Source organism: Pseudophryne corroboree, chromosome 6, assembly GCF_028390025.1.
Source record: "Pseudophryne corroboree isolate aPseCor3 chromosome 6, aPseCor3.hap2, whole genome shotgun sequence".
Classification (NCBI taxonomy): Eukaryota; Metazoa; Chordata; class Amphibia; order Anura; family Myobatrachidae; genus Pseudophryne; species Pseudophryne corroboree.
The window spans coordinates 267,653,647-267,681,271 of NC_086449.1; the positions used below are offsets into that span (position 1 = coordinate 267,653,647).

At 45.9% G+C, this 27,625-nt stretch overlaps 1 protein-coding gene across 1 annotated transcript in view; it reads right to left on the reverse strand.

Annotated features, from left to right (window-relative positions):
* The window catches only part of TRPM7 (transient receptor potential cation channel subfamily M member 7), a 431,707-nt gene that overhangs the window by 40,542 nt on the left and 363,540 nt on the right, over positions 1-27,625 (reverse strand). Inside the window, exons 33-34 of the mRNA XM_063925998.1 lie at positions 26,638-26,703; positions 24,639-24,922 (exon numbers count right to left, since the gene is read on the reverse strand). Coding sequence (XP_063782068.1) covers positions 24,639-24,922; positions 26,638-26,703 — 350 coding nt within the window. The remainder of the gene's footprint in view (positions 1-24,638; positions 24,923-26,637; positions 26,704-27,625) is intronic.

Consider the following 27,625-nt stretch of genomic DNA (forward strand, 5'->3'; position numbering starts at 1 on the left):
TATCCGCAGTTAGTAGGTTTGCTTCTCTCCCCTCAGTCCCACGTAGCAGAGAGTCTGTTGCCAGCAGATCTCTCTGAAAATAAAAAACATAACAAAATAATTTCTTATTAGCAAGCTCAGGAGAGCTCACTAAAGTGCACCCAGCTCTGTCCGGGCACAGATTCTAACTGAGGTCTAGAGGAGGGACATAGAGGGAGGAGCCAGTGCACACCAGTAGACCCAATTCTTTCTTAGAGTGCCCTGTCTCCTGCGGAGCCCGTCTATTCCCCATGGTCCTTACGGAGTCCCCAGCATCCACTAGGACGTTAGAGAAATAATTAGCATCACCTGTGGATCTGTTAAAATGTGTCAGCCAACAATGAATGCACCTGTGCACCAACTAGGAGATCTAGAAAATGGGATTTTGTTACTTACCGATAAATCCTTTTCTCTGAAGCCACAGGTGACACTGCAACATGGTGACACTGGGGTATAGACGGGTGGCTATAGGGAGCCTGGCACTTTACATTTTCTAAAAGTGCGAAAGCACCTCCCTCTCTATCCCCCATCAGTTAAGAATTAGCAGAGAGGAGATGGGGCGAAGAGGAGTAGAAAATAAGATTTTACTCACCGGTAAATCTATTTCTCGTAGTCCGTAGTGGATGCTGGGACTCCGTAAGGACCATGGGGAATAGCGGCTCCGCAGGAGACTGGGCACAACTAGAAGAAAGCTTTTGGTCTACCTGGTGTGCACTGGCTCCTCCCTCTATGACCCTCCTCCAGACCTCAGTTAGGATACTGTGCCCGGAAGAGCTGACACAATAAGGAAGGATTTTGAATCCCGGGTAAGACTCATACCAGCCACACCAATCACACCGTATAACTCGTGATACTATACCCAGTTAACAGTATGAACAACAACTGAGCCTCTCAACAGATGGCTCAACAATAACCCTTTAGATAAACAATAACTATATACAAGTATTGCAGACAATCCGCACTTGGGATGGGCGCCCAGCATCCACTACGGACTACGAGAAATAGATTTACCGGTGAGTAAAATCTTATTTTCTCTGACGTCCTAAGTGGATGCTGGGACTCCGTAAGGACCATGGGGATTATACCAAAGCTCCCAAACGGGCGGGAGAGTGCGGATGACTCTGCAGCACCGAATGGGCAAACTCTAGGTCCTCCTCAGTCAGGGTGTCAAACTTGCAGAATTTAGCAAATGTGTTTGACCCCGACCAAGTAGCTGCTCGGCAAAGTTGTAGAGCCGAGACCCTTCGGGCAGCCGCCCAAGAAGAGCCCACCTTGCTTGTGGAATGGGCTTTCACTGATTTAGGATGCGGCAGTCCAGCCGCAGAATGTGCAAGCTGAATCGTACTACAGATCCAGCGAGCAATAGTCTGCTTTGAAGCAGGAGCACCCAGCTTGTTGGGTTCATACAGGATAAACAACGAGTCAGTTTTCCTGACACTAGCTGTCCTAGAAACATAAATTCTCAGGGCCCTGACTACGTCCAACAACTTGGAAGCCTCCAAGTCTTTAGTAGCCGCAGGCACCACGATAGGTTGGTTCAAATGAAAGGCTGATACCACCTTAGGGAGAAACTGGGGACGAGTCCTCAATTCTGCCCTATCCATAAGGAAAATCAAATAAGGGCTTTTACATGACAAAGCCGCCAATTCTGACACACGCCTGGCTGAAGCCAAGGCCAACAGCATGACCACTTTCCACGTGAGATATTTTAATTCCACGGTTTTAAGTGGCTCAAACCAATGTGACTTTAGGAAATCCAACACCACGTTGAGATCCCAAGGTGCCACTGGAGGCACAAAAGGGGGCTGAATATGCATTACTCCCTTAACAAAAGTCTGAACTTCAGGTAGTGAAGCCAGTTCTCTCTGGAAGAAAATCGATAGAGCCGAAATGTGGACCTTAATGGAACCCAATTTTAGGCCCATAGTCACCGCTGACTGTGGGAAGTGCAGAAAACGGCCCAGCTGAAATTCCTCCGTTGGGGCCTTTCTGGCCTCACACCACGCAACATATTTTCACCAAATGCGGTGATAATGGTTTGCGGTCACTTCTTTCCTAGCTTTAATCAGCGTAGGGATGACTTCCTCCGGAATGCCCTTTTCTTTCAGGATCCGGTGTTCAACCGCCATGCCGTCAAACGCAGTCGCGGTAAGTCTTGGAACAGACAGGGCCCCTGCTGCAGCAGGTCCTGTCTGAGCGGCAGAGGCCATGGGTCCTCTGAGATCATTTCTTGAAGTTCCGGGTACCAAGCTCTTCTTGGCCAATCCGGAACAATGAGTATAGTTCTTACTCCTCTTCTCCTTATTATCCTCAGTACCTTGGGTATGAGAGGAAGAGGAGGGAACACATAAACCGACCGGTACACCCACGGTGTCACTAGAGCGTCCACAGCTATCGCCTGAGGGTCTCTTGACCTGGCGCAATATCTTTCTAGCTTTTTGTTTAGGCGGGACGCCATCATGTCCACCTGTGGCCTTTCCCAACAGTTTACAATCAGTTGGAAGACTTCTGGATGAAGTCCCCACTCTCCCGGGTGGAGGTCGTGCCTGCTGAGGAAGTCTGCTTCCCAGTTGTCCACTCCCGGAATGAACACTGCTGACAGTGCTAACACGTGATTTTCCGCCCATCGGAGAATCCTTGTGGCTTCTGCCATCGCCGTCCTGCTTCTTGTGCCGCCCTGTCGGTTTACATGGGCGACAGCCGTGATGTTGTCTGACTGGATCAGTACCGGCTGGTTTTGAAGCAGGGGTTTTGCCTGACTTAGGGCATTGTAAATGGCCCTCAGTTTCAGAATATTTATGTGTAGGGAAGTCTCCTGACTTGACCATAGTCCTTGGAAGTTTCTTCCCTGTGTGACTGCCCCCCAGCCTCGAAGGCTGGCATCCGTGGTCACCAGGACCCAGTCCTGTATGCCGAATCTGCGGCCCTCTAGAAGATGAGCACTCTGCAGCCACCACAGCAGAGACACCCTGGTCCTTGGAGACAGGGTTATCAGCCGATGCATCTGAAGATGCGATCCGGACCACTTGTCCAACAGGTCCCACTGAAAAGTCCTTGCATGGAACCTGCCGAATGGAATTGCCTCGTAGGAAGCTACCATTTTTCCCAGGACTCGCGTGCAGTGATGCACCGACACCTGTTTTGGTTTTAGGAGGCCTCTGACTAGAGATGACAGCTCCTTGGCCTTCTCCTCCGGGAGAAACACTTTTTTCTGTTCTGTGTCCAGAACCATCCCCAGGAACAGTAGACGTGTCGTAGGGACCAGCTGTGACTTTGGAATATTTAAAATCCAACCGTGCTGTTGTAGCACCTCCCGAGATAGTGCTACCCCGACCAACAACTGCTCCCTGGACCTCGCCTTTATCAGGAGATCGTCCAAGTACGGGATAATTAAAACTCCCTTTTTTCGAAGGAGTATCATCATTTCGGCCATTACCTTGGTAAATACCCTCGGTGCCGTGGACAGACCAAACGGCAACGTCTGGAATTGGTCATGACAATCCTGTACCACAAATCTGAGGTACTCCTGGTGAGGATGGTAAATGGGGACATGCAGTGATACCATGTAATCCCCCTCGTCCAGGCTTGCAATAACCGCCCTGAGCGATTCCATCTTGAACTTGAATTTTTTTATATATATGTGTTCAAGGATTTCAAATTTAAAATGGGTCTCACCGAACCGTCCGGTTTCGGTACCACAAACATTGTGGAATAGTAACCCCGTCCTTGTTGAAGGAGGGGCACCTTGACTATCACCTGCTGGGAATACAGCTTGTGTATTGCCTCTAACACTGCCTCCCTGCCTGAGGGAGTTGTAGGCAAGGCAGATTTGAGGAAACGGCGGGGGGGGAGACGTCTCGAATTCCAGCTTGTACCCCTGAGATACTACTTGAAGGATCCAGGGATCCACCCGTGAGCGAGCCCACTGATTGCTGAAGTTTTTGAGACGGGCCCCCACCATACCTGGCTCCGCCTGTGGAGCCCCAACGTCATGCGGCGGACTTGGAGGAAGCGGGGGAGGACTTTTGCTCCTGGGAACTGGCTGTATGCTGCAGTTTTTTCCCTCTACCTCTGCCTCTGGGCAGAAAGGACGCGCCTTTAACCCGCTTGCCCTTATGGGGCCGAAAGGACTGTACCTGATAATACGGTGCTTTCTTTGGCTGTGAGGGAACATGGGGTAAAAATGCTGACTTCCCAGCTGTTGCTGTGGAAACGAGGTCCGAGAGACCATCCCCGAACAACTCCTCACCCTTATAAGGCAAAACTTCCATGTGCCTTTTAGAATCTGCATCACCTGTCCACTGCAGAGTCCATAACCCTCTCCTGGCAGAAATGGACATTGCACTTATTTTAGATGCCAGCCGGCAAATATCCCTCTGTGCATCTCTCATGTATAATACTGCGTCTTTAATATGCTCTACGGTTAGCAATATAGTGTCCCTGTCTAGGGTATCAATATTTTCCGACAGGGAATCTGACCACGCAGCTGCAGCACTGCACATCCATGCTGAAGCAATAGCTGGTCTCAGTATAATACCTGTGTGTGTATATACAGACTTCAGGATAGCCTCCTGCTTTCTATCAGCAGGCTCCTTTAGGGCGGCCGTATCCGGAGACGGTAGTGCCACCTTCTTTGACAAGCGTGTGAGTGCTTTATCCACCCTAGGGGATGTTTCCCAACGTGACCTATCCTCTGGCGGGAAAGGGTACGTCATTAGTAACCTTTTAGAAATTACCAGTTTCTTATCGGGGGAAACCCACGCTTCTTCACACACTTCATTTAATTACTCAGATGGGGGAAAAACTACTGGTAGTTTTTTCTCTCCAAACATAATACCCTTTTTTGTGGTTCCTGGGGTAACATCAGAAATGTGCAACACATTTTTCATTGCCTCAATCATGTAACGTGTGGCCCTATTGGAAGTTACATTAGTCTCATCGTCGTCGACACTGGAGTCAGTATCCGTGTCGACATCTGTGTCTGCCATCTGAGCTAGCGGCCATTTTAGAGCCCCTGATGGCTTTTGAGACGCCTGGGCAGGCACAGGCTGAGAAGCCGGCTGTCCCATATTTGGTATGTCGTCAAACCTTTTATGTAAGGAGTTGACACTTTCACGTAATTCCTTCCACAAGTCCATCCACTCAGGTGTCGGCCCCGCAGGGGGTGACATCACATTTATCGGCATCTGCTTCGCCTCCACATAAGCCTCCTCATCAAACATGTCGACACAGCCATACCGACACACCGCACACACACAGGGAATGCTCTGACAGAGGACAGGACCCCACAAAGCCCTTTGGGGAGACAGAGAGAGAGTATGCCAGCACACACCAGAGCGCTATATAACACAGGGATGCACACTATAACTGAGTGATTTTCCCTTATAGCTGCTTATATATATACTGCTGCACCTAAATTTAGTGCCCCCCCTCTCTTTTTTACCCTTTGTAGTCTTGAAACTGCAGGGGAGAGCCTGGGAGCGATCCTTCCAGCGGAGCTGTGAGGGAAAAATGGCGCCAGTGTGCTGAGGGAGATAGCCCCACCCCTTTTCCGGCGGACTTCTCCCGCTTTTCTATGGATCTCTGGCAGGGGTATTTTTCACATATATAGCCTCTAGGACTATATATTGTGATTTTTTTGCCAGCCAAGGTGTTAATATTGCTGCTCAGGGCGCCCCCCCCCCAGCGCCCTGCACCCATCAGTGACCGGAGTGTGAGGTGTGCATGAGGAGCAATGGCGCACAGCTGCAGTGCTGTGCGCTACCTTGTTGAAGACCAAAGTCTTCTGCCGCCGATTTTCAGGACCATCTTCTTGCTTCTGGCTCTGTAAGGGGGACGGCAGCGCGGCTCCGGGACCGGACGATCTAGGTCGGGCCCTGTGTTCGATCCCTCTGGAGCTAATGGTGTCCAGTAGCCTAAGAAGCCCAAGCTAGCTGCAAGCAGGTAGGTTCGCTTCTTCTCCCCTTAGTCCCTCGTAGCAGTGAGTCTGTTGCCAGCAGATCTCACTGAAAATAAAAAAACCTAAAATATACTTTCTTTTCTAGGAGCTCAGGAGAGCCCCTAGTGTGCATCCAGCTCAGCCGGGCACAAGATTCTAACTGGGGTCTGGAGGAGGGTCATAGAGGGAGGAGCCAGTGCACACTAGGTAGACCAAAAGCTTTCTTTTAGTTGTGCCCAGTCTCCTGCGGAGCCGCTATTCCCCATGGTCCTTACGGAGTCCCAGCATCCACTTAGGACGTCAGAGAAAACACTAACGAGGAGAGAGAAAAATAAACTTGAACAACAGCGGCAGGTAAACCAGGGCTGGAAATCGCTGAGGAACCTGCAACACAAGGCAGCCAAAACTAGAAGTAGAAACCGCAAATGTGTCAAACTTCTAAAACTTAACAAAAGTATGAATACGAGAGTAAGTTGCCGCCTGGCAGAGTTGAGTCGTGGTGGCTCCACAACTAGCAGCCCATAACGCCCCTACACTAGAATGTGTGAAGTGAGCAGAAATGGACACAGGCGGCCGCTGAGTCTGTTGAAGATAAGCCTGACGAATCGTCATTACGAATCCATCGCGCCAAAGTCTGCTTTGTAGCCGGCCACCCCTGGCAGGGTGCATCATAAAGAACAAATAAAGCATCTGACTTGCGTAAGGGAGCTGTTCAGGCCACATAAATCTTCAAAGCTCGAACTACATCCAGAGTAGAAGGCGTACCAGAATCATCCCGTAATGTCGGGACCACAATTGGCCAATTAATATAGAAAGCTGAAATTACCTTTGGAAGAAAAGACGAATGTGTCCTTAATTCAGCTCTATCTTCGTGGAAGATGAGGTAAGGGGGTTTGCAGGATAAAGCACTCAACTCAGAAACTCTCAGAGCAGAAGCCAATGCCAGTAAAAAGACAGTCTTCCATATTAGGCATCTGAAGTGTACCTCCTCCAGAGGAGGAAAGTGAGCACTAGATTCAAGTCCCAAGGCGCCGTGGGCGGCACAAACGGAGGCTGTATCCTTAGAACTCCTTGCAAGAAAGTCTGAACTTCCGGAAGAAGTGCCAATCTGCTATGGTAGAAGACTGACAACGCGGAAACTTGAACCTTCAGAGATCCCAGACAGAGTCTGAAATACAACCCTGCTTGAAGAGAAAGTAGAAACCAGGACAGTCAAAAGGACCCAGTCAGAAAACTGTGACGTTTGCACCAAGCCACATAAGTACGCCATATGCAATGGTAATGGGATGCTGTAACTGGTTTTCTAGCCCACAACATTGTGGGAATAACAGCATCTGGAATCCCATGAATGAAAGGTAACGGTTGTAACAGATCCCGACTTAGAGGCAGTGGTCACGGATCGTCCACCAGAAGGAAGCGCAGGACGGAAAACCAAGCCCTCCAAGGACAAGTATGGTGCCACCAGAATCATCGTGGCCAATTCTCTCTTAATCTTCTTGAGAGGAAACAGTGGAAATGGTGGAAACAGTTAGACAAGATCATACAGCTAAGGAACCGTTAGAGCGTCCACCGCTTCTGCCTGAGGATACCGTAGTCTGGACACTTGCAGAGTAAGTTGATTCAGTCTGGACGCCATGAGGTCCACCTGTGGGCAACCCCACTGTCACACTAGTGCTTCGAAAACTTCTAGATGTAGAGACCATTCTACCGGATGTAGATCCTGGCGGCTGAGGTAGTCTGCTTCCCAGTTGTCCACACCCAGATAAAACACAGATGAAAGTATGACATTGTTGCGTTAGGCCCAATGTAGGATCCGTGCAACTTCTTGATTTGCCGCTCGACTGAGTACCGCCCTGTTTGTTTACATAGGCAAAATATACGTTATGGTAAGAAATTACCGTTGATAGCGTGATCTCTCTTATGTCCACAGGTATCCACAGGATAACATTGGGATATTGTCGAGCGACAGCGAAAATGGCACCAACACGGTCACGAGCTTTCTGGCCTCCCAGGATGCATTGGGGCCTCCACTATATAGTCCCGCCCACTGACTCAGTCAGATCAGTTCTTTCCACATCGATTTTAGGCAGGAACATCAGGCAGAGACCTGTTTAGGCGATAAGAACACACATGCACACCCTTCCATACAAGGAAGAGGTTTTAGTGATTGTCTAGATCCTCAAATCAGATGCGTCAGGGTGGGATCCCTGTGGATACCTGTGGACATAAGAGAAATCACGTTATCAACGGTAAGTTCTTACCATAACGTATATTTCTCTGGCTGGGTCCACAGGATTATCCACAGGATAACATTGGGATTCCCAAAGCCATTTTAGTGGTGGGGACGCTCCTGATTGCACAGGAGGACCTTTCGTCCCAAGTCTGCGTCATGAGAGGCAAAAGTATCCAAGGCATAATGTCTGATGAATGTGTTTATGGAAGACCATGTGGCTGCCCTACATATCTGTCCTGCTGAAGCACCCTGTTGTGCTGCCCAAGAAGGACCTACCTTACGTGTAGAGTGTGCAGAGACATTAGCCGGAATAGGGAGATCTGCATGAGAATAAGCTTCTGATATTACCATTCGGAGCCATCTCGCCAGCGTCTGTTTACTAGCAGGCCATCCTCTTCTATGGAATCCGTAGAGGATGAAGAGAGAATCTGTTTTCCTGATGGCACTAGTACGATCTATGTAGATTCTTAACGCCCGGACCACGTCCAGCGACGCTTCTCCCGCAGATAGTCCCAATACCTGAAAAGCTGGGACTACAATCTCTTCATTCAGGTGAAACTTTGATACCACCTTTGGAAGATAGCTAGATCTCGTTCTAAGAACTGCTCTGTCTGGAAAAAAACTTAGGAAAGGAGACTTACACGATAATGCTCCTAAATCTGACACTCTTCTGGCTGACGCCATTGCCAGTAAAAAAAGAACTTTAACCGTTAACCACTTAAGATCTGCTCTCTCAAGTGGTTCAAACAAAGGACCCTGGAGAAATTTAAGAACTAAATTCAAATCCCAGGGAGCTGCAGGAGGAACAAATGGAGGTTGAATATGTACTACTCCTTGAAAAAACGTACGTACATCCTGTAAATCATCAATCCTCTGCTGAAACCATACAGTTAACGCTGATACTTGAACCCTCAAGGAAGCAACTTTCAACCCTTTATCCAATCCTGCCTGAAGGAAATCCAAAATCCTAGCTACTTTAAAAGATCTTGGATTGACATTTTTTCCAGTACACCAGTGAATATAGGCTTGCCATATTCTATGATACACACGGGCCGAAGAAGGCTTTCTTGCTCTAAGCATAGTTTGGATTACTTGTTTCGAAAATCCTTTAGCCTCTAGGATAGAGGTTTCAACAGCCACGCCGTCAAAGATAGGCGATCCAGATGACTGTGACAACAAGGACCCTGCATTAGCAGATCTGGACGTCGAGGGAGCAGTATCGGTGCTTCCACGGACATTCTCAACAGATCTGTGTACCAATGCCTTCTTGGCCAAGCTGGAGCTATTAGAATGATCGCTCCTTTTGCCTGTTTTATCTTTCTCACTACTCTGGGTAACAGAGATATTGGAGGGAACAGATATGCCAGCTGAAACCTCCATTCTACTGACAGTGCGTCTACAAGGACCGCTCCTGGGTCCCTTGTTCTCGATCCGTACCTTGGAACTTTGTTGTTTAGTCGAGACGCCATAAGGTCTATCTCCGGTAGACCCCATCTGTTCACCAGTGTCTGAAACACTTCTGGGTGTAGTGCCCATTCGGTTTCCTGAATGGTGTGTCGACTGAGAAAATCCGCTTCCCAGTTTAGTACACCCGGGACAAATACTGCTGACAATGCTGAGAGATGGAGTTCTGCCCATTTTAGAATGGGAGTTACTTCCTCCATCAGACTCCTGCTGTGAGTTCCTCCTTGATGATCGAGGTATACTACTGCCGTCGCATTGTCTGAGCGGATCTGGACTGGTCTTCCTTGTAGATTGTCCTTTGCCTGAACCAAAGCCAAGTAAATGGCCCTTATTTCTAACAGATTTATTGGCAGGCGACTTTCCCTTGCGGTCCATTTTCCCTGGAACCATAGGCTTCCGAGTACCGCCCCCCAGCCTTGTAGGTTGGCATCTGTTGTCAGGACTCGCCACTCCTTTATCCAAAAGGGTCTCCCCTTGTTTAAATGGTCTGTCTGTAGCCACCACGCTAGAGACCTTTTTACATTTACTGGAATCTTTATCATCTGCTTCTTTATCGTCTGATGATTTCCGTTCCATTTGGTCAGAATAAGGTGCTGCAACGGTCTGGAGTGGAATTGCGCATATTCCACCATGTCGAAGGTTGATACCATCAGACCCAACAGTCGCATTGCTGCATGGACTGACATTGTCTGGGCTTGCAACGCTTCCTGAGCCATGACCTGCACCTTGACTATCTTTTTCTCTGGTAAGAGAACTTTCTGTAGGTCTGAATCCAATATGGCCCCCAAGTGAACCATCCGCTGTGACGGATTCAGGGACGACTTTTCCCAATTTATGAGCCACCCGTGTCTCTGTAAACAAACTATCGTCTGTTGAAGATGGCTCAACAGTAAATCTTGCGACTGTGCCAAGATTAACAGGTCGTCTAGGTATGGGAATATTCTTATCCCTTGTTTGCGCAAAATAGCTGCCATAACCACCATGATCTTGGTAAACACCCTGGGTGCTGTAGCTAGCCCGAACGGCAGAGCTTGGAACTGGAAATGTTCCTGGAGGATGACAAACCTGAGGTAACACTGATGTGATAGTGCTATAGGCACATGTAGGTAAGCATCCCGTACATCCAGAGACACCATGTAATCTCCCGGTTCCATAGCCAACATTATGGAGCGTAACATCTCCATGTGGAACTTCGGGATCCATATGTATCTGTTCAACATTTTCAGATTTAGAATTGGTCGATATGACCCATTTGGTTTCTGGATTAGAAATAGATTGGAGTAAAACCCCTGACCCCTTTGTGATGGAGGTACCGGGACAATCACACCTGACTGCAGTAATTTTTGGACTGCTTTTTGCAGGGCATTGGCCTTTGACTCTATACGAGACGGGCTTGTGCAAAAAAATCTTTGAGGAGGCTGCCTCATGAATGGGAACCCATACCCCTGAGATACTACCTGCTGCACACAAGCATCTGCTGTTGACTGTTGCCATATGTGTGCAAAAAGAAGGAGTCGGCCCCCAACCCTGGAATCCTCCAGGCGGAGGCCCGTCTCTTCAGGCTGATGGTTTCTGTTCAGGTTTGGAAGCTGGCTTTTTGCTAGCCCACTGCTTCCTACCCCTGGATTTAAACTGGGGTTGCTTCGGCTCCTCTCTTTAGCTTTCGCTTTGCCAACGAAATGAGCAAAATTTTAAACCCTTGGACTTAGGGTTATAAGCAGCCGGAAATCTGACCTTTGTCGAATCAGCCTCTAATTCTAGGATATCCGATAAAGGTTTTCCAAATAATATATTACCGACAAAAGGCAATACTTCCAATTCTTTCTTGGATTCCGCATCTGCCTTCCAGGTACGTAGCCAAACTGCTCTGCGAGCGACTACTGTCAAGGCTGAAGCTTTAGAAGCAACTGTACTTACATCAATTGCTGCTTCTTCCAAATACTGGGCAGATTGTCTTAAACGGCAAAAACGATCCTCTTGCTCCCTAGTAGGAGAAGGAATGTCATTCTCTAGTTCCTCTATCCATTCGCCCATTGCCTTTGCTACCCAGGCCGAAGCCATAGCAGGTCTTACCACTGCTCCTACTAGAGAAAAAATATTTTTCAACAGGCTCTCTACCCTTCTGTCTGTGACATCATTCAATGAGGTAGATGACAGTGGTAAAGCAGATTTATGCACGAGTCGCAGAACATGTGCATCTACTTTTGGAGGAACTTCTCTCTTCGAACAATCCACAGCAGGAAATGGATAATAAGAATCCCATCTCTTAGGAATCTTATACTTTTTACTGGGCGTTGCCCAAGACTCATCCATCATTTCCGTCAGCTCATCGGATGCTGGGAATTCAGCTTTCACTGATTTTGTTAGTTTAAATACAGGTGCTTTAGTTTTTAACACTGTCTTGGCTGGCTCTTCCAACGAGAGAACAGCCTTCACAGCATTTATAAGTTCAGCTACATCTTCTGAACTAAAGCTCTGCGACTGATCATCATACGGAGTTGAATCTATTGTATCATCATAGAACAAACAAGAAAAAGGGATCCTTCAGGAGCGCTGTGGAATTAAAAGCAGCTGTGATAACCAAGCAAATGCTGATCAGCTCATCAGCGTATTGCAAATTGAAAACCAGGAAAGATCTTGGTAATATTTACAGCGCTATTTCTCGATTGATTTTAAATATGCATAGTTCTTCTTCCTCAAAAAAAAAAGGATAGTACAGTATCAATCCAAAAAATACTTATGTCCATCCAAGTATAAAAACCAAAATTTTTTTTATTGTAAAACAACAATCTAAAAACCGTCTCAACTTATAAACATCAACTGATTTTATCAGGTCAGCGTTTAGTCACCAAACATATGGGGTTATCTCACCGGACCTCCCGGACACTAGATAGGATGCACGGCGTTCCCTCTGCTACCGGAGATGTTGCTTATACCGGAGCTGTGCACGTGAGGGCTTCCCCCGCCGCTAGTCGTCCACCGGTCCCTCTGCGGGTGAGACGTCTTCTTTATCCCCCTGTTACCGTTGCTGGGAGGAGCACCATGTGTGGGGTGAGCTGGAGGCGGGTCTCGTACTCTATCATAGGTACATAGACGACATCATATTTGTGTGGAGAGGGGGGGAAAATACCCTTTCTGAGTTCCAGCGAAAGTTGAACACCAATACATTTGGAGTGGTACTCACCTACACTCAAAGTTGCAGCAACATCAATTTTTTAGAATTAACAGTGTATGTTAAAGATCAGACCATTTGTACACAGAATTTTACAAAACCTACAGATAGCAACTCTTTTATTAGAAAAGACAGCAGCCATCACCCCAATTGGCTAAAAGGGGTGCCAGGCAGCCAGTTCCGACGTGTAAAACGGAATTGCACTGAAGATTCTGTGTACAAACAACAAGTTCAGGCAATGAAAAACCAGTTTGAACAAAAAGGGTATGATCCAGATGCATTACAATGCACTCTGGAAAGATTGGATCTAGTCAATAGAGATTCACTTCTGCAACCAAGTAGAAAAGAGAATAAGGAAGATTATACTATTTCATTTGTAACCACTTTTAATTCAGAATATAGACAGATAGAGAAAGTGTTGCAGAAACATTGGGGAATCCTCAAAAGTGACCCCATTTTGGAGAAATTTCTGTCTGATAAACCTAAGGTGATATATAAAAGAGCCCCAAATTTAAAAAATCACCTGGTAAGAAGTGCCATAGCTCCAGCACCAAACATGATAACCCGAGTAAAATCAAAGGGATTTTTTAGGTGCGGACTGTGCATAACATGCCGGTCCATTAAAGCAAATGAGGGCAGTAAAATGGAAACCTTCATGTCCACCACTACGAATAAACAATATAAAATCAATCATTTTATGACATGTGAGAGCAGTAATGTTGTTTATTTGATACAATGCATATGTCATAAACAATATGTGGGAAGGACAGGCAGACCCTTTAAAACCAGAATGAGAGAGCATATGAATAACATAAAAAAGGGATTTGAAAATCATTGCTTATCTGCACACTGTAAAAAAGAACATAATTGCTCTGTTAACAGCATAATAAATTTTAAAGCCATCGAACAGGTAAAGGGCAACTGGAGAAAAAAAGATGTAGCTACCTGTTTATCAAAAAGGGAGATGTGGTGGATTTATGAGCTAAAAACTTTACAACAAACAGGTTTAAATGGAGACTTTGAGACAAAATGGTTTCTGTGATTGTGGAATTTTAATTGCATGAATATCAACATTGTAATGATTTTTAACATCCGAGTTTAATATTAATTATATAAGAACAAGATTTCAAGATAAATGTATCGTTATTTTAGAGAACTGTATCTTTAAATAACCCTGTCATATGTATAAGAAAGGAAGCAACATGTATAATGAATTAACAGGGTTGACACACCGGATTTCTCGGACGAAGTATAAATTAGTGACCAGACCAGACCCACCTATGCCTCGACAAAGACCCTGATTGGGTGGAAACGCGTCGGCTGCAGTAGGTGGATCTGGTCACTTCAAACGCAAGGAGGGAATAGGACGTGTGTCTCATTGCAGACGAGCCGCACTGTAAGGAAAAAAGCCGGACGTCTCAGTATAGACCAGCCGCACAGCAACGGTAACAGGGGGAAAAAGAAGACGTCTCACCCGCAGAGGAACCGGTGGACGACTAGCGGCGGGGAAGCCCTCACGTGCACAGCTCCGGTATAAGCAACATCTCCGGTAGCAGAGGGAACACCGTGCATCCTATCTAGTGTCCGGGAGGTCCGGTGCGATAACCCCATATGTTTGGTGACTAAATGCTGACCTGATAAAATCAGTTGATGTCTATAAGTTGAGACGGTTTTTAGATTGTTGTTTTACAATAAAAAAATTTTTGGTTTTTATACTTGGATGGACATAAGTATTTTTTGGATTGATACTATCCTTTTTTTTGAGGAAGAAGAACTATGCATATTGTATCATCATCATCCGATGTATCATCTTGTGTAGTCTGCCACACAGACATATCTGTCTTAGTCTTACCTGCCCCTTGGTTGCATGTAGAGGCTACTGGAACCAAACCATAGGAAGGGAGCTGCATGTATGGGTTCATAGTGTAACCTAACCCTTGAGGTGGTGCTACCGGAGCTAACCTGTCCGCTATTGAAGACAGAGTCTTTGCGAACATATTCCATGGTGGCTCTGTTGGTGGTTGAACCAACTCCTGTTTCTTACTTCGCTGAAAAGCGAAACAGTTTGCACACAAACCCTCATAAGTGACCAATTGAATCATATCAATTACCCCTGACTTACAAGATAAGCATGTTAGGGCTGTAGGAGTGCTTGATAAATTCTCATCACTTTTGCCGCTCACAGACATGGTATTAACCTGTTATTGACTACACAATTTGTGACTGAAAAACACCCTATATATCAGTATATAGAGGTGAGATCAATCTGACCACAGTGCACCTGATTTGAGGGTCAGAACAGGACTGACATTACACAGAAAAGTCAGCACACATACTAGCAGTCAGTCACATGTTAAAGCATTAGACATTGCCATATGAGAATACAACCTCCATAACAACTTATACATAAGTAGGAAAATTGTACTTCTGATTTAAACTGGTTCTTTTTTCAACATAGCATGCAGAAAACACAGTAATATACAGGTCTCATATGCAATAGGTACTAAAAATTAACAATGCATACTAGGAAGTAGAGAGAATTTTTAGTACTGTATACCCTGCCTCCGTAGAGCAGGATACAGGGAGCCTCACCACAATTCCATATCCAAGCAAATACGCTCGTAAGACGCTGAGTGGATTCAGACGCTACTGGTGTACACTGCCGCTCTTGATAACGGACACAGACGGTCACCAACGGACACGGACGCTGAGCGACTTCCACGTGTATGCAGACGCAAAGGCCTGCGACTCGGTCTGGCGGGTTTTATCTCCAGTGTACACAACCGCAGCGTCTAAGCTGCGACCGAGCACCCTCGTGGTAGCGTCTGAGCCGGAATTGGTCATTTAGTTCATGAAACGAGAAACACGCGGGAACTGGCCATGAACTCGGAGGAGGGGCGGCCAGGAGAGCGTCTGAATCCCCCTGTTGACTTAAACTCCCAGGATCGCGGCCTCTACCTAGTCCTGGCGCCTATGATCCCAGGAGCGTAGCGCTGTCGCACTCTAGTTGTTCGGCGCATCAACACACTGTTTGTAGTCTCCACCAAATCAGTGTAGCTGTGTCCTGACCCCTCTAGTAAGAGGAAGTCCATAGACTCACCGTCTCCCCATGCTCCGGCCACAGCCTGGTTACGTCTGCTGGACCTGCTAGAACATCCGACACAGACGCCCGTCGAGACAGCACTGATACCCGAAGGTAAGCGTTGTTGCGACCCGGTGGGGAGTTGTTGGAGCGACTCTTTCTAGAATGCGTTTAAGATGCTGTTAAGATAAGTCGCTCAAAAACAATAGAGTAAATCTATAAAAATAAAATAATAAAAGCTTGAGGCTGCTCTCACAGCAGCCCTGTGACCATGCGGCTTCCTGCCGCACCAAGCAAAAAAACTGATCTGACTGAGTCAGTGGGCGGGACTATATAGTGGAGGCCCCAATGCATCCTGGGAGGCCAGAAAGCTCGTGACCGTGTTGATGCTATTTTCGCTGTCGCTCGACAATATCCCAATGTTATCCTGTGGACCCAGCCAGAGAAAGCAGTCACGTTGTCTAACTGAATTCTTTCCGCCCTTTAGCGGAGAACATAAGCGCCGTCCAGTAGTGCATTGTAGATCGCTCCAAGTTCCAACACATTTGTCAGTAACTGAGATTCCTGAGGCAACCAACGACCCTGAAATTGCAAATCCAGTATCACTGTACCCCATCCTCGGAGACTGGCATCTGTCGCCAGAACAACCCAATACTATATTCCGAATATCCTGCCAACTGTGAGGTTGTTCTTCTGCAGCCACCAAAGGAGAGACACTCTGGTTCGATGAGTTAAACATATCAACTGATGAAGGGTTAAGTGAGATCACGACCATTGATGCAATGGGTCCAGTAGAAAAGGACGGGAATGATATTGACCAAATTGTAGGGATTTGAAGGCCGCAACCATCCTCCCCAACAAGCGAATGCACAAGTGTACAAACTGTCCTCAGCTTGAGTAGTTTCTGAACCATAAGGCGGATACTCTGTGCTTTGTCCTAGGGTAGGAAGACTTTCTGAGCGTTCGTGTCCAGTATCATTCCTATAAACTTAAGAAGCTGTGACGGTAGAGGGTCGGATTTCTTGAAATTGATTATCCAACAGTGTCTTACTAAGACGTTGTAAGCTAACAGAGCATGCTCCTGGAGAAGAACTTCGGATGGCGCCTTTATTAGCAGATCGTCCAAGTAAGGGATGACTAACTCCCAATGGCCTGAGATAAGCAATAATGACTGACATGATTTTGGTAAATACTCAGAGCTGTTGGCAGTCCGAATGGTAAGGCTCTGAATTGAAAATGGTCCTGTTGTATCGCAAATCTGAGAAATGCTTGGTGTGGTTCCCAGATCGGGATGTGTAGGTAGGCATCCTTTATATCCAGGGATACTAGATATTCCCTGGGTTCTAAGTGTGCGATGACCAAAGTGATCGATTCCCTCTTGAATCAGTAATAAGCAAGAAACTGATTCAGGGACTATAGATTCAATATTGGTCTTACTGATCCATCCGGTTTGGAACTACAACAAGATTTGAATAGAAACCCTACTTCCTTTGGTGAAGTGGAACAGACATTAACACTGCTGAGTTCACCAGGGATTGTATTGTCCCCTGGAGGGCAATTCTTTTTTCTTGCCCTACGGACAAACCTGTTGTGAAAAACTTGGCTTGTGGTAAAACTTTGAAATCTAGTTTGTATCCCATGGATATGAGATTGCAAACACACAGATCCGTCTACAGGAAAAACCAAGCGTCGTGAAAATTTCAAAGGCGGGCCCCCACCGTGGATACTCCCAGGTGGGAGGGGAGCATGTCATGCCATAGTCTTTTCTGCAGATCTAGGTTTCTGGCGATGGGCAACTGGTTGCAGTTTACCACGTCCACTACCTCTCTGAGGTGTAGCCTTTTCTCTTCCTCAAAAGACCTATGCTGTCCGAAATTAACAAAAGGAAGTCTTGTATGTGTAGTCGGAGTTTAGAGATAAGCGGCTTTTCCTCCTGTGGCCTGAGAAATCCACTTGTCTAATCCCTTACCAAAAAGGAACTCTCTGGCACATGGATGAGCTTCTACAGCCCTCTTGGATTTTGCAGCCACCTGCCATGAATACAAGGGTAATTTACCTGGAATCTCCTTGGCATCTGAAAACGCTTACAAGGGTTTTAACAAGCCTCTAACAGTTGATAATTGAGTTTTTGAGAAAAAGGATAGGTGACCGATGAACGCTGCTTTTTCCCAAACAAGGTTGTGTCTAGCAAATCCAGTGCTACTGTGTCAGAGATGTTTAATATCTGTCGCACTGCCAAAATAAGGGGTTCTATCCCATGTGCGGAATCCAAGAGGAGATAAATCCTCTGATTCAGAGATCTCATCTAACTCACGATCGTTCTCATCTACTTCGACTTGGGACATGAGTTCTTTCCCTGACTCATCTGACTGTAGGACCTGAGGCAAGGGCCTCTTCCTTATTTGTCGTAGAAGGATCTAAAAGGTTAGCCAGACCTTCTACTGACTTGGCAAAACCAGCAACCCAAGGAGGTTTAGCAGCAATAGAAGTGGCAGGTGATCTGGACACCAGTGTGAGATCAGCAACTTCATGAGACAAGTTTACTATGTAATTGTGACACAGTACCAGAGAGAGCTACCGCCCAAGGGGGTTAAATGGTGTCCTGAGAGGAGCCAGATTGACCCATCTCCGCAGCACAAGCCTCACACAAGGAAAAATCAGTGTGAGCTTTTTTTATTGCATTTTGAGCAAACAATTTTTGTGTTGCCTTTGCAGTTGGTCCCCTGCCTGTCATTGTAAAGGCTGAGAACACACACTTACAAAACATATCCAACACAGTACAGTATTGTAGATATAGAGCTAGGCAGGAGATAAAGGGAGGTATGTGATCTGAATATTGATATATATCTCCCCTATAGAAATAAATAAATATATAAATATATAAATAAACATATATATATATATATATATATATCTATATATATATATATCTATATATATCTATATATATCTATATATATATATATATACACACACATACACATATACACACACACACACACACACACACACACACACACACACACACACACAAAACTCCCTTAGCAAACAGAGCCTGTTACCCCAGTGTCAGGATATGCAGGATTTAAGACAAGCAGGTGAATGTAATATGAAACCACTCTTATGCTGGGTACACACTGGCAGATAAATTGGCCAATCAGTTGGTTGTCCAATATATCTTTTGGTGATCTGCAGGTGTGTACAAGCAATATGTCTGAGAAAGACGTCTTTCACAGATATATTGTATCTGCTGTGCAACACAGCAGATGACCAATATATCTGCAGATATATTAGTGCATCTTTCAGTGTGTATGAACAATCCCCATCTGCATATATAGCTGCAGATAGATTTAACAGCAGATATATCTTTAAGATATATTGGTGCATCTTTCTGTGTGTATGAACAACCACCATCTGCAGATATATCTGCAGATCGATTGAACTGCAGATATATCTGCCAGTGTGTACCCAGCTGTCCTACAGTGTAGAGAGAGAAGACTGCAACATTGTTAGCACACTGCTGTAGCTAAGGGAGCATGGCCCTGATTGACAGGAAAAGCCAGCTCTTTACTGGCCCCACCCACCTCTGCTTGTATTACAGGGGGATGGGGTTCGTTAGGTCGACAAGCATTAGGTTGACATACATTGGGTCGACTACTGAATGTCGACATGCATTAGGTCAACACGTACTAGGTCGACATGCAAAAAGGTCGACATAAGTTTTTCTCAATTTTCTTTTTCTGAACTTTTTCGTACTTAATGATCCACGTGGACTACAATTGGGAACGGTAACCTGTGCCGAGCGCAGCGGTAGTGGAGTGAGGCACCTTGCTCGAAGCATGGCAAGCGAAGCAAGCCATGTGAGGGTACGCGGGTACTAACTGGGGTTCCCCGTCACTTTTCTAAGAAAACTATACAAAAACAGTAAAAACCCTCATGTCGACCTTTTTCCATGTCGACCTAATGACCACGTCGACCTTCAGTGGTCGACCCAATGTATGTCGACCTAATGAACTACACCCATTACAGGGACAAAATGCATACTAGCCTACTGTCCCGGAATGGCCGGGAGGCTCCCAAAAATCGGGTGAAGCTCCCCCCTCCCCCCCAGAAGAGTGGGCAAAGCTCACCGGCAAGCCGCCATCTGCCTACAACCGCTCCCCCCGCCGCTACTCACATCATCCCGCAGCCGGGGGGCGATTACGTGATTCGCGTCATTGTGGCCCTGCCCTCTTGCCTCACAATACCTGCCTCACAATACCTGTAATCTCTTGTTACTGGGTGGTGGGTCCACGATGACGGGAATTTGTGGACACGCCCCCGCTATTACCCATCAGCAGGACCCGCGGCCAAGCCCCCACTGTGCTGTACCACACCCGCCGCCTTGCTGAGATGGATGACTCCTCACAGAGGAGCAGCCACGATATCGGCAAGTACGACACAATGTGGAACTTGAAATAAGGTAAAAACGCTGTGAATCAGCGCTAACAGTAAACGGCTGCCGGCTGTAGCCTTCATAATAAACAGCCGCCGCGCCAAACAGTCCCTCTCCCCTTATGTAAGAAGGAGGGGGGAGAATATGCCGCTGCGTTCCACTGTCTATTGTGTGCAACAGTTACTCACCATTGCAGCTGTCTGGTGTGGGTAGCAGCGCTTTTCATGTAAGCGCTGTTAATCCCTCTCCATTGCACCGAGGAGTACCAGAGACCCGGACTCCACTTCTCACGTAAGTGGGGAAAAGTTATTCTGAGGCCAAGAAACAAAAAGGATAAAAGAATAAATAAAATAAATCCAGGCTGGAGCTCAGCCAAGCGAGACCGGCTACCTTGGCACAATTCTAAAATGGAGGGATGATGGGGGATAGAGGGGGAGGAGCTTTCACACTTCTTTAAAATGTAAAATGCCAGGCTCCCTATACCCATTTATACCCCAGTGTCGGCATGTTCCAGAGTCCCCTGGTGTCTGACTGAGAAAACATGCAATATTAGGGGTTCCTGAGGACTGGAGTTGGGAAAGTGTACTATACCAATGCAATACATTCTACATCAGCAGCAACAGTTGACCATAATTGAAGATAACAATATACTGGAGGGCCCCACACCATACTCTCCCCCTCTCCAATGATCAGGTGGTCTAGCACCACAACATTTTCTTATACCAGAGGTTTCCAAACGTGGTATTCTAGGGACCCTAAAGGCCCATATAGACGGGCCGATGCGGGGAGAGATGTGTGCTGAGCGAACCGCTCAGCACACATCTCTCTTGCCGCTCAGCACAGCGCGATCTGTGCTGAGCGTGCGGGGGGAGACGGGGGGGGGGGGGGGGGGGGGGCGCTCACCCAGCGGTTGAAGTGAGCGACCCGCTAGATTGGCCTGCACGGCAGGCCAATCTAGCAGCAGCGATAGCGATGCGCAGGGCTGCGCATCGCTATCGCTGTAAGGGGTACACACGGAGCGATCAGGCTTATATTCTAAGCAATCTAGTCAGATTGCTTAGAATATCGCTCCGTGAGTACCCCCCTTAACAGTCCAGGTTTTAAATATATACATGTCTCAGTACAGATGATTAAAACAAATTGACTGAGGTACTAATTAAGTCCCCTGTGGCCAAGCATGGATACACTTAAAACCTGGACCATTAGGGTGCCTTGAGGACAGAGTTTGGGAACCTCTGTCTTATTCTAAGTGATGTCACAGGCAGAGAGAGCAATTACCAAACTAACCAAAAACTACTCCATATGGTCCACCACCCCCCTCCGCTCCGCCCCCGTTATTAACCCACACAAGGAGATATTGTAGTACAAGTATTACCAGCCTAAATTTCCCCAAGAACACTAATCTAAGGGTGGGATTCAATTCTTTTCACCCCTTTCAACACCCGTTCTGTTTCTGCCCTCGGGGGCATGGTATCATTATATCAGCTTGCTGCCTTTGGAGTAGCGAGGCACCCAACCCTTTACACGGCTAAACCTGATTACTATGGGCGCGATATGCATGATAACGCGGTTTATTTTAGACAGGAGATTGGGCGTGATATATCATTTGAATTGCACCCTAAGAATCTTATATTATACAATACAAGCATAAAGATCCTGATGTGCTATGGACAAAAGGAAGGCAAGCAACACTGCACAGGGATGTGCTCCTTTATCAGAAAACAAGAGGAGCTACATGCAACTCCGGCGCACATAGCATGCTGCATCAAAATTATCTTGGAACAAGTTAGAAAAAAACAGAGCATACACTCGACGTGTCAACTTATAATACGCTGAAAATGGGGATAGATTTACTAAATTGTGGCTATTGCTGATCAGCAGGTATTACTCTATAATGGCAGTAATATTAATACAAAGGCTACCGCTTACTAAATTACAAAACATCTACCCACGCCTGTTCCCTGTGAGCCAGGTCTTTCCTAACAGACCTGGCTGCTTCTATGTCTGCTGTTCCTGCTCTGAGACAATCATTTTACACAGCAAATTGTGTCGCCGTATTGACGATAAACTGTCGCACAACATCGCTCCAACATCACCCATTTTGCCTTGGTCCCCCAAAGGGATAATGTTGGGCTACTGTATGTAAGGGAGACTAAACTTGATGTAATATCATATATAGAACTGCATAGTTCCCTTAGCCTGTACTTATCCAACAAGTCAGTTAAGTCAAAACAGACAAGCTTTTATATTATAGAAAAAAGTTAAAAGGTCTGTCTGATATAAAAGACTAAGGTTTTAAATTACTGTAAGATTATTCATTTTACAATAAAAATAATACACTTATTGAGAGGTGACATTTTATTTTTAATTTAACAAGTACAAACTAAAATTTGAGAAAGCTGCGGACAACAGTCTGGAGGTGGAGAAATGCGTTATATATTTTTTTTATTTAACAAGATTCTGAAATATGAATCAAAGTCTTGCAACAAATAATGCTTGGCAGTGTGGCACAGAAATGCATAGTATTACATGGCTGGAATTGTTACCGAAGCACCAACTTTAACCTGTTAATGGTGTTTGGGTTATATTGGGGATTTAAACTAGAGATGAGCGGGTTCGGTTTTACTCGGATTTACCCGAATCTCCTTATTGGCTCTCGGATGTCACATGTTTTGGTTAGCCAATAAGAAAAATCCGGAAAATCAGATTTTACGTTAATTCTGACGTTAAGAAACGTGTAAATCCGAACCCGCTCATCTCTAATTTAATCTTCAAGAGTAGAACCTTCATCTTGTAACAGTTTGTGAGGGGAAAATAGTATAACAAAATCAGTGCCGTAACTAGGCATTTTAGCGCTGTGTGCAAGAAACGGCATTGGCGCCCCCCCATGTAAGATAGGGGCAGTGCGCGCCGTAGGCGCGCAAAAAATATATAGGGGCGTGGCTTTATGGGGAAGGGGCGTGGCCACAAAATAATAGCAATTCATACTACGGTGCACAGTAGTCTCCATTATTCAAATTACGCTGCACAGTAGCGCCACTACACCAGGTAGAGCCCTTTTTACACATTACAGCAGACAGTCCCCCTTTTTACACATTACGGCAGACAGCGTCCCCCTTTATACACATTGCAGCAGCCAGCGTCCCCCTTTTTACACATTACAGCAGACAGTCCCCCTTTTTACACATTACGGCAGATGGTGTCCCCCTTTATACACATTGCAGCAGACAGTCCCCCTTTTTACACATTACGGCAGCCAGGCCCCCTTTTTACACATTGTGGCAGCCAGGCCCCCTTTTTACACATTGCGGCAGCCAGTCCCCCTTTTTACACATTACGGCAGCTATTCCCCTTTTTACACATTGCGGCAGCCAGGCCCCCTTTTTACACATTGCGGCAGCCAGGCCCCCTTTTTACACATTGCGGCAGCCAGGCCCCCCTTTTTACACATTGCGGCAGCCAGGCCCCCTTTTTACACATTGCGGCAGCCAGTTCCCTTTTTACACATTGCAGCAGCCAGTCCCCTTTTTACACATTGCGGCAGGCAGTCCCCTTTATACACATTATGGCAGACGGTGTCCCCCTGAGAGAGAGAGAGAGAGAGAGAGAGAGAGGGATATACTTACCTTCTCCCCGCTGACAGGCTCCTCGTGCTGGCATCTCCCACAGTGCAGGCATCGGACAAGGAGGAGGAGGGAGGGGGATTGGAGCCGCAGCAGCGCTATTTCATTGGTAGTAAGCGCCGCTGCAGCAGCCCCCTCTCCTTCCGTATTGGCTGCCTGGCGCTGCTGTGGATGCTGGGATGGAGGAACCGCATCCCAGCATCCACAGCAGCGCCGGGCAGCCAATACGGAAGCAGAGGGGGCTGCTGCAGCGGCACTTACTACCAATGAAATAGCGCTGCTGCGGCTCCAGTCCCCCTCCCTCCTCCTCCTTCTCCGCTGCCAGGCGCGGCAGCGGTTTATGCTCTCCTACACAGCGCGGCGCACAGAACAGGCGGCATGTAATGAGTCAATTTGACTCATTACATGCCGCTGGCCGTGCGCCCTCAGGGCAACTGCGCTGTGTGCCAGGCCCACTTGGCACACACGTACTTACGGCCCTAAACAAAATCATAACATATGCTCAAGTTGTGTTTCTTTACTGGATAGTTAAATAGCAAAAATCTGTAAGTCTAAAAATTGCTCAGCATGTTTTCATATATAGGCTTGTGTTAAAACATTTTTTTTTTTTTTTTTAGCAGGTGCAGCACAAGAAACCCACCCACATACCTACAGTAACTACACAAACACTTACTTTTAGGCAAAGATGGAGAACAGTATCTTCCTTGTAGATCACTGACCAGGTATTTACCACCTCTGGAAGGAAGGACTTGATGATGTAGTGGTTCCCAGCCTTCAGGATGTCATTTTCAGACCAGGTGCATGCCACTTTCACAGCTCGCCTCAACCCACCGCCCATCTCTTCCTTACTCAGAAACTCAATCTTGGCACATAGTCCCCGCTGTGACCAGGATGACATGCTGTTATTTAGGATGTTGGGGGAACTCTCTTCCAGTCGGTACACAGTCACCATCTCTACTGTAATACATAAACACAAATACCATTTTGAAGCCTTTCATAATCAGATGTTATACATGTAAGCATTACCATACAGGACCCTACTACTTCATGTTTGACCCCTAACTCTATCCATGCCAAATGTGCTCCTCGTCACTTATCTCCTAGCCCGCTTCAGTGTCTAACACTGTGTGCTCACCCTAACGTAGGGCACAGGCTCACTGAGGGGCAGATGTATTAACCTGGAGAAGGCATAAGGAAGTGATAAACCAGTGATATGTGCAAGGTGATAAAGGCACCAGCCAATCAGCTCCAATATGTAAATTAACAGTTAGGAGTTGATTGGCTGTTGCCTTTATCACCTTGCACATATCACTGATTTATCACTTCCTTATGCCTTCTCCAGGTTAATACATCTGCCCTTGAATGCTGAACTGCCTTCCCCTCACTGTGATTCACCCCTGCTTAACCTTCAAGATTGAATTTATTACTCTACTTGCATTCCTTGTCTGAATTCTGCCTAGTCTATTGGTTTATATCTGTGCTGTTCTAAAGATACATTTAGTGTAGTTCTGATATGTCAAGTTCCATTGTAACAATGTCAATTATACATTGAACTCAAAACACAACTAAAAACAGATGAATGACTGACTGAATGGTGATCATTTCAGTCACAGAAGCTACTACTCTTACAGCAGAGATCCCCAGGAAGAAAACATTTTCTCTCCCAATCTCAAACACTGTTATTCTCCATGGTCCCAAATCCTAGTACATGTCCTCTATGTAAAATAAAATGAAAATATAAAATGGAGTCCACAAAATATGTACAGTATGTTACTATAAAAATAATCTGGTGCATTGAGCATAGTGTGGGCTTTCCACAAATGGTGGCCAGAAGCAATACGGTTTACAGACATCAGGAAAAAAAGCACTAAAACAATAGTCTGGGGTACACATGCCCCTGCAAATTATACAGCATGGCATAAAGGGCCAATTGTTTTGTTAATAAAATTATCAATATACAGGTTGAGTATCCCTTATCCAAAATGCTTGGGACCAGAGGTATTTTGGATATCGGATTTTTCTGTATTTTGGAATAATTGCATACCATAATGAGATATCATGGTGTTTGGACATAAATATAAGCACAGAATGCATTTATGTTACACATACACCTTATACACACAGCCTGAAGGTCATTTTAGCCAATATTTTTTATAACTTTGTACATTAAACAAAGTGTGTCTACATTCACACAATTCATTTATGTTTCATATACACCTTATACACACAGCCTGAAGGTCATTTAAATACAAATTTTTTCAATAACTTTGTGTATTAAACAAAGTTTGTGTACATTGAGTCATCAAAAAACAAAGGTTTCACTATCTCCGTCTCACTCAAAAAAGTCCGTATTTCGGAATATTCCGTATTTCGGAATATTTGGATATGGGATACTCAACCTGTACTTGGTTAGGCTACACAGTCAAGCAAATGTATGTGTTTCCTTGTATTAGCAGTTAAATAAAGGTGTAATATTGACATTGAGACACAAGGTGGCAATGTACCAGCACATTTAGTTACACTGCACCAAATATTATACAGCATGGAGATTACGCAAGGAGCATAGTGGAAAGAAAGAAATTGCATAGCTTGTACAATTGGAAATACTACTTGTGTTTAAAGATGACATTGCAATATGATTTAAGAGCGAGAAAAAGTTGCTAAAATCTCACCTTTTGGAGGCACCGGTGTGAATGGAATAGTCTGGGATAATCGCATCAGATTGTTTCTTTCAACAGCTGAACAGAAAAAATTGTTAACAGTTAAGGGCCATACACACTAGACAACTTTTATAGAAGATATGGACGATACAGACGATTTTGAACGATATATCGTTCAAGTCGTCTAGTGTGTATGGCCACCCCGACTGCCAATGTGCGCTCCCGTGCTCGTTAAGAGCAGGTCGCGGGTTGGTCATGCATGCAGCTCAATGTGAGCAATGTCACTTGTGACATCGCTCATCACGGCATGTGTGTACGGAGCCGCGATGAGCCATGTGCACAATGTGACATTGCTTCTCCTCCCTGGCAGTGGCTCCATTCTAGCTGAGCCGCTGATGGGAGCCGCACAGCGTCTCCGTCATAATTTCTCCCACTGCCCCACCAATGAATTTTCTCCTACTGCCCCACCAATTAAGTTTTTTTCACCCACTGCCCCACCAATTATATTTCCACTGTGCCACCAACTTATTAAAAAATTACTTATAATGGGTTCATTAAAAAAGAAAACTTTTTTTTTTTTTTTTTACTTGCGTGCCACTTTCGTCAGGAGTGCTGCTTATCTGGATGCATTGTTGATTGTGTATGTAGGCACCTGGCGCAGCATGTTCTATTGAAGAGAGCTGGACACTCTGGTTTTATATACCGCATGCACACTCCAAGACTCACAATCTTGGGAAATTAAAAGTATGATTAATTGTCAGACCTCTTCAGTTATCTATCTTTTGGAGTGTGCATGCGGTGCACGCTACATAGGTAGAACTAAAAGACAATTAAAGATCCGTGTGCTGGAACATACCAGAAGCATCACGAATAAATTAAAGGCTCATAGTGTCCCGAGACATTTCTTAAAATGTAATGGTGGTTTGTTAGTAAATTTAGTTTTAAAGCAATTGAACATGTGAAATTGGATGATAGAGGAGGAGACATCTCTAAAAAGCTT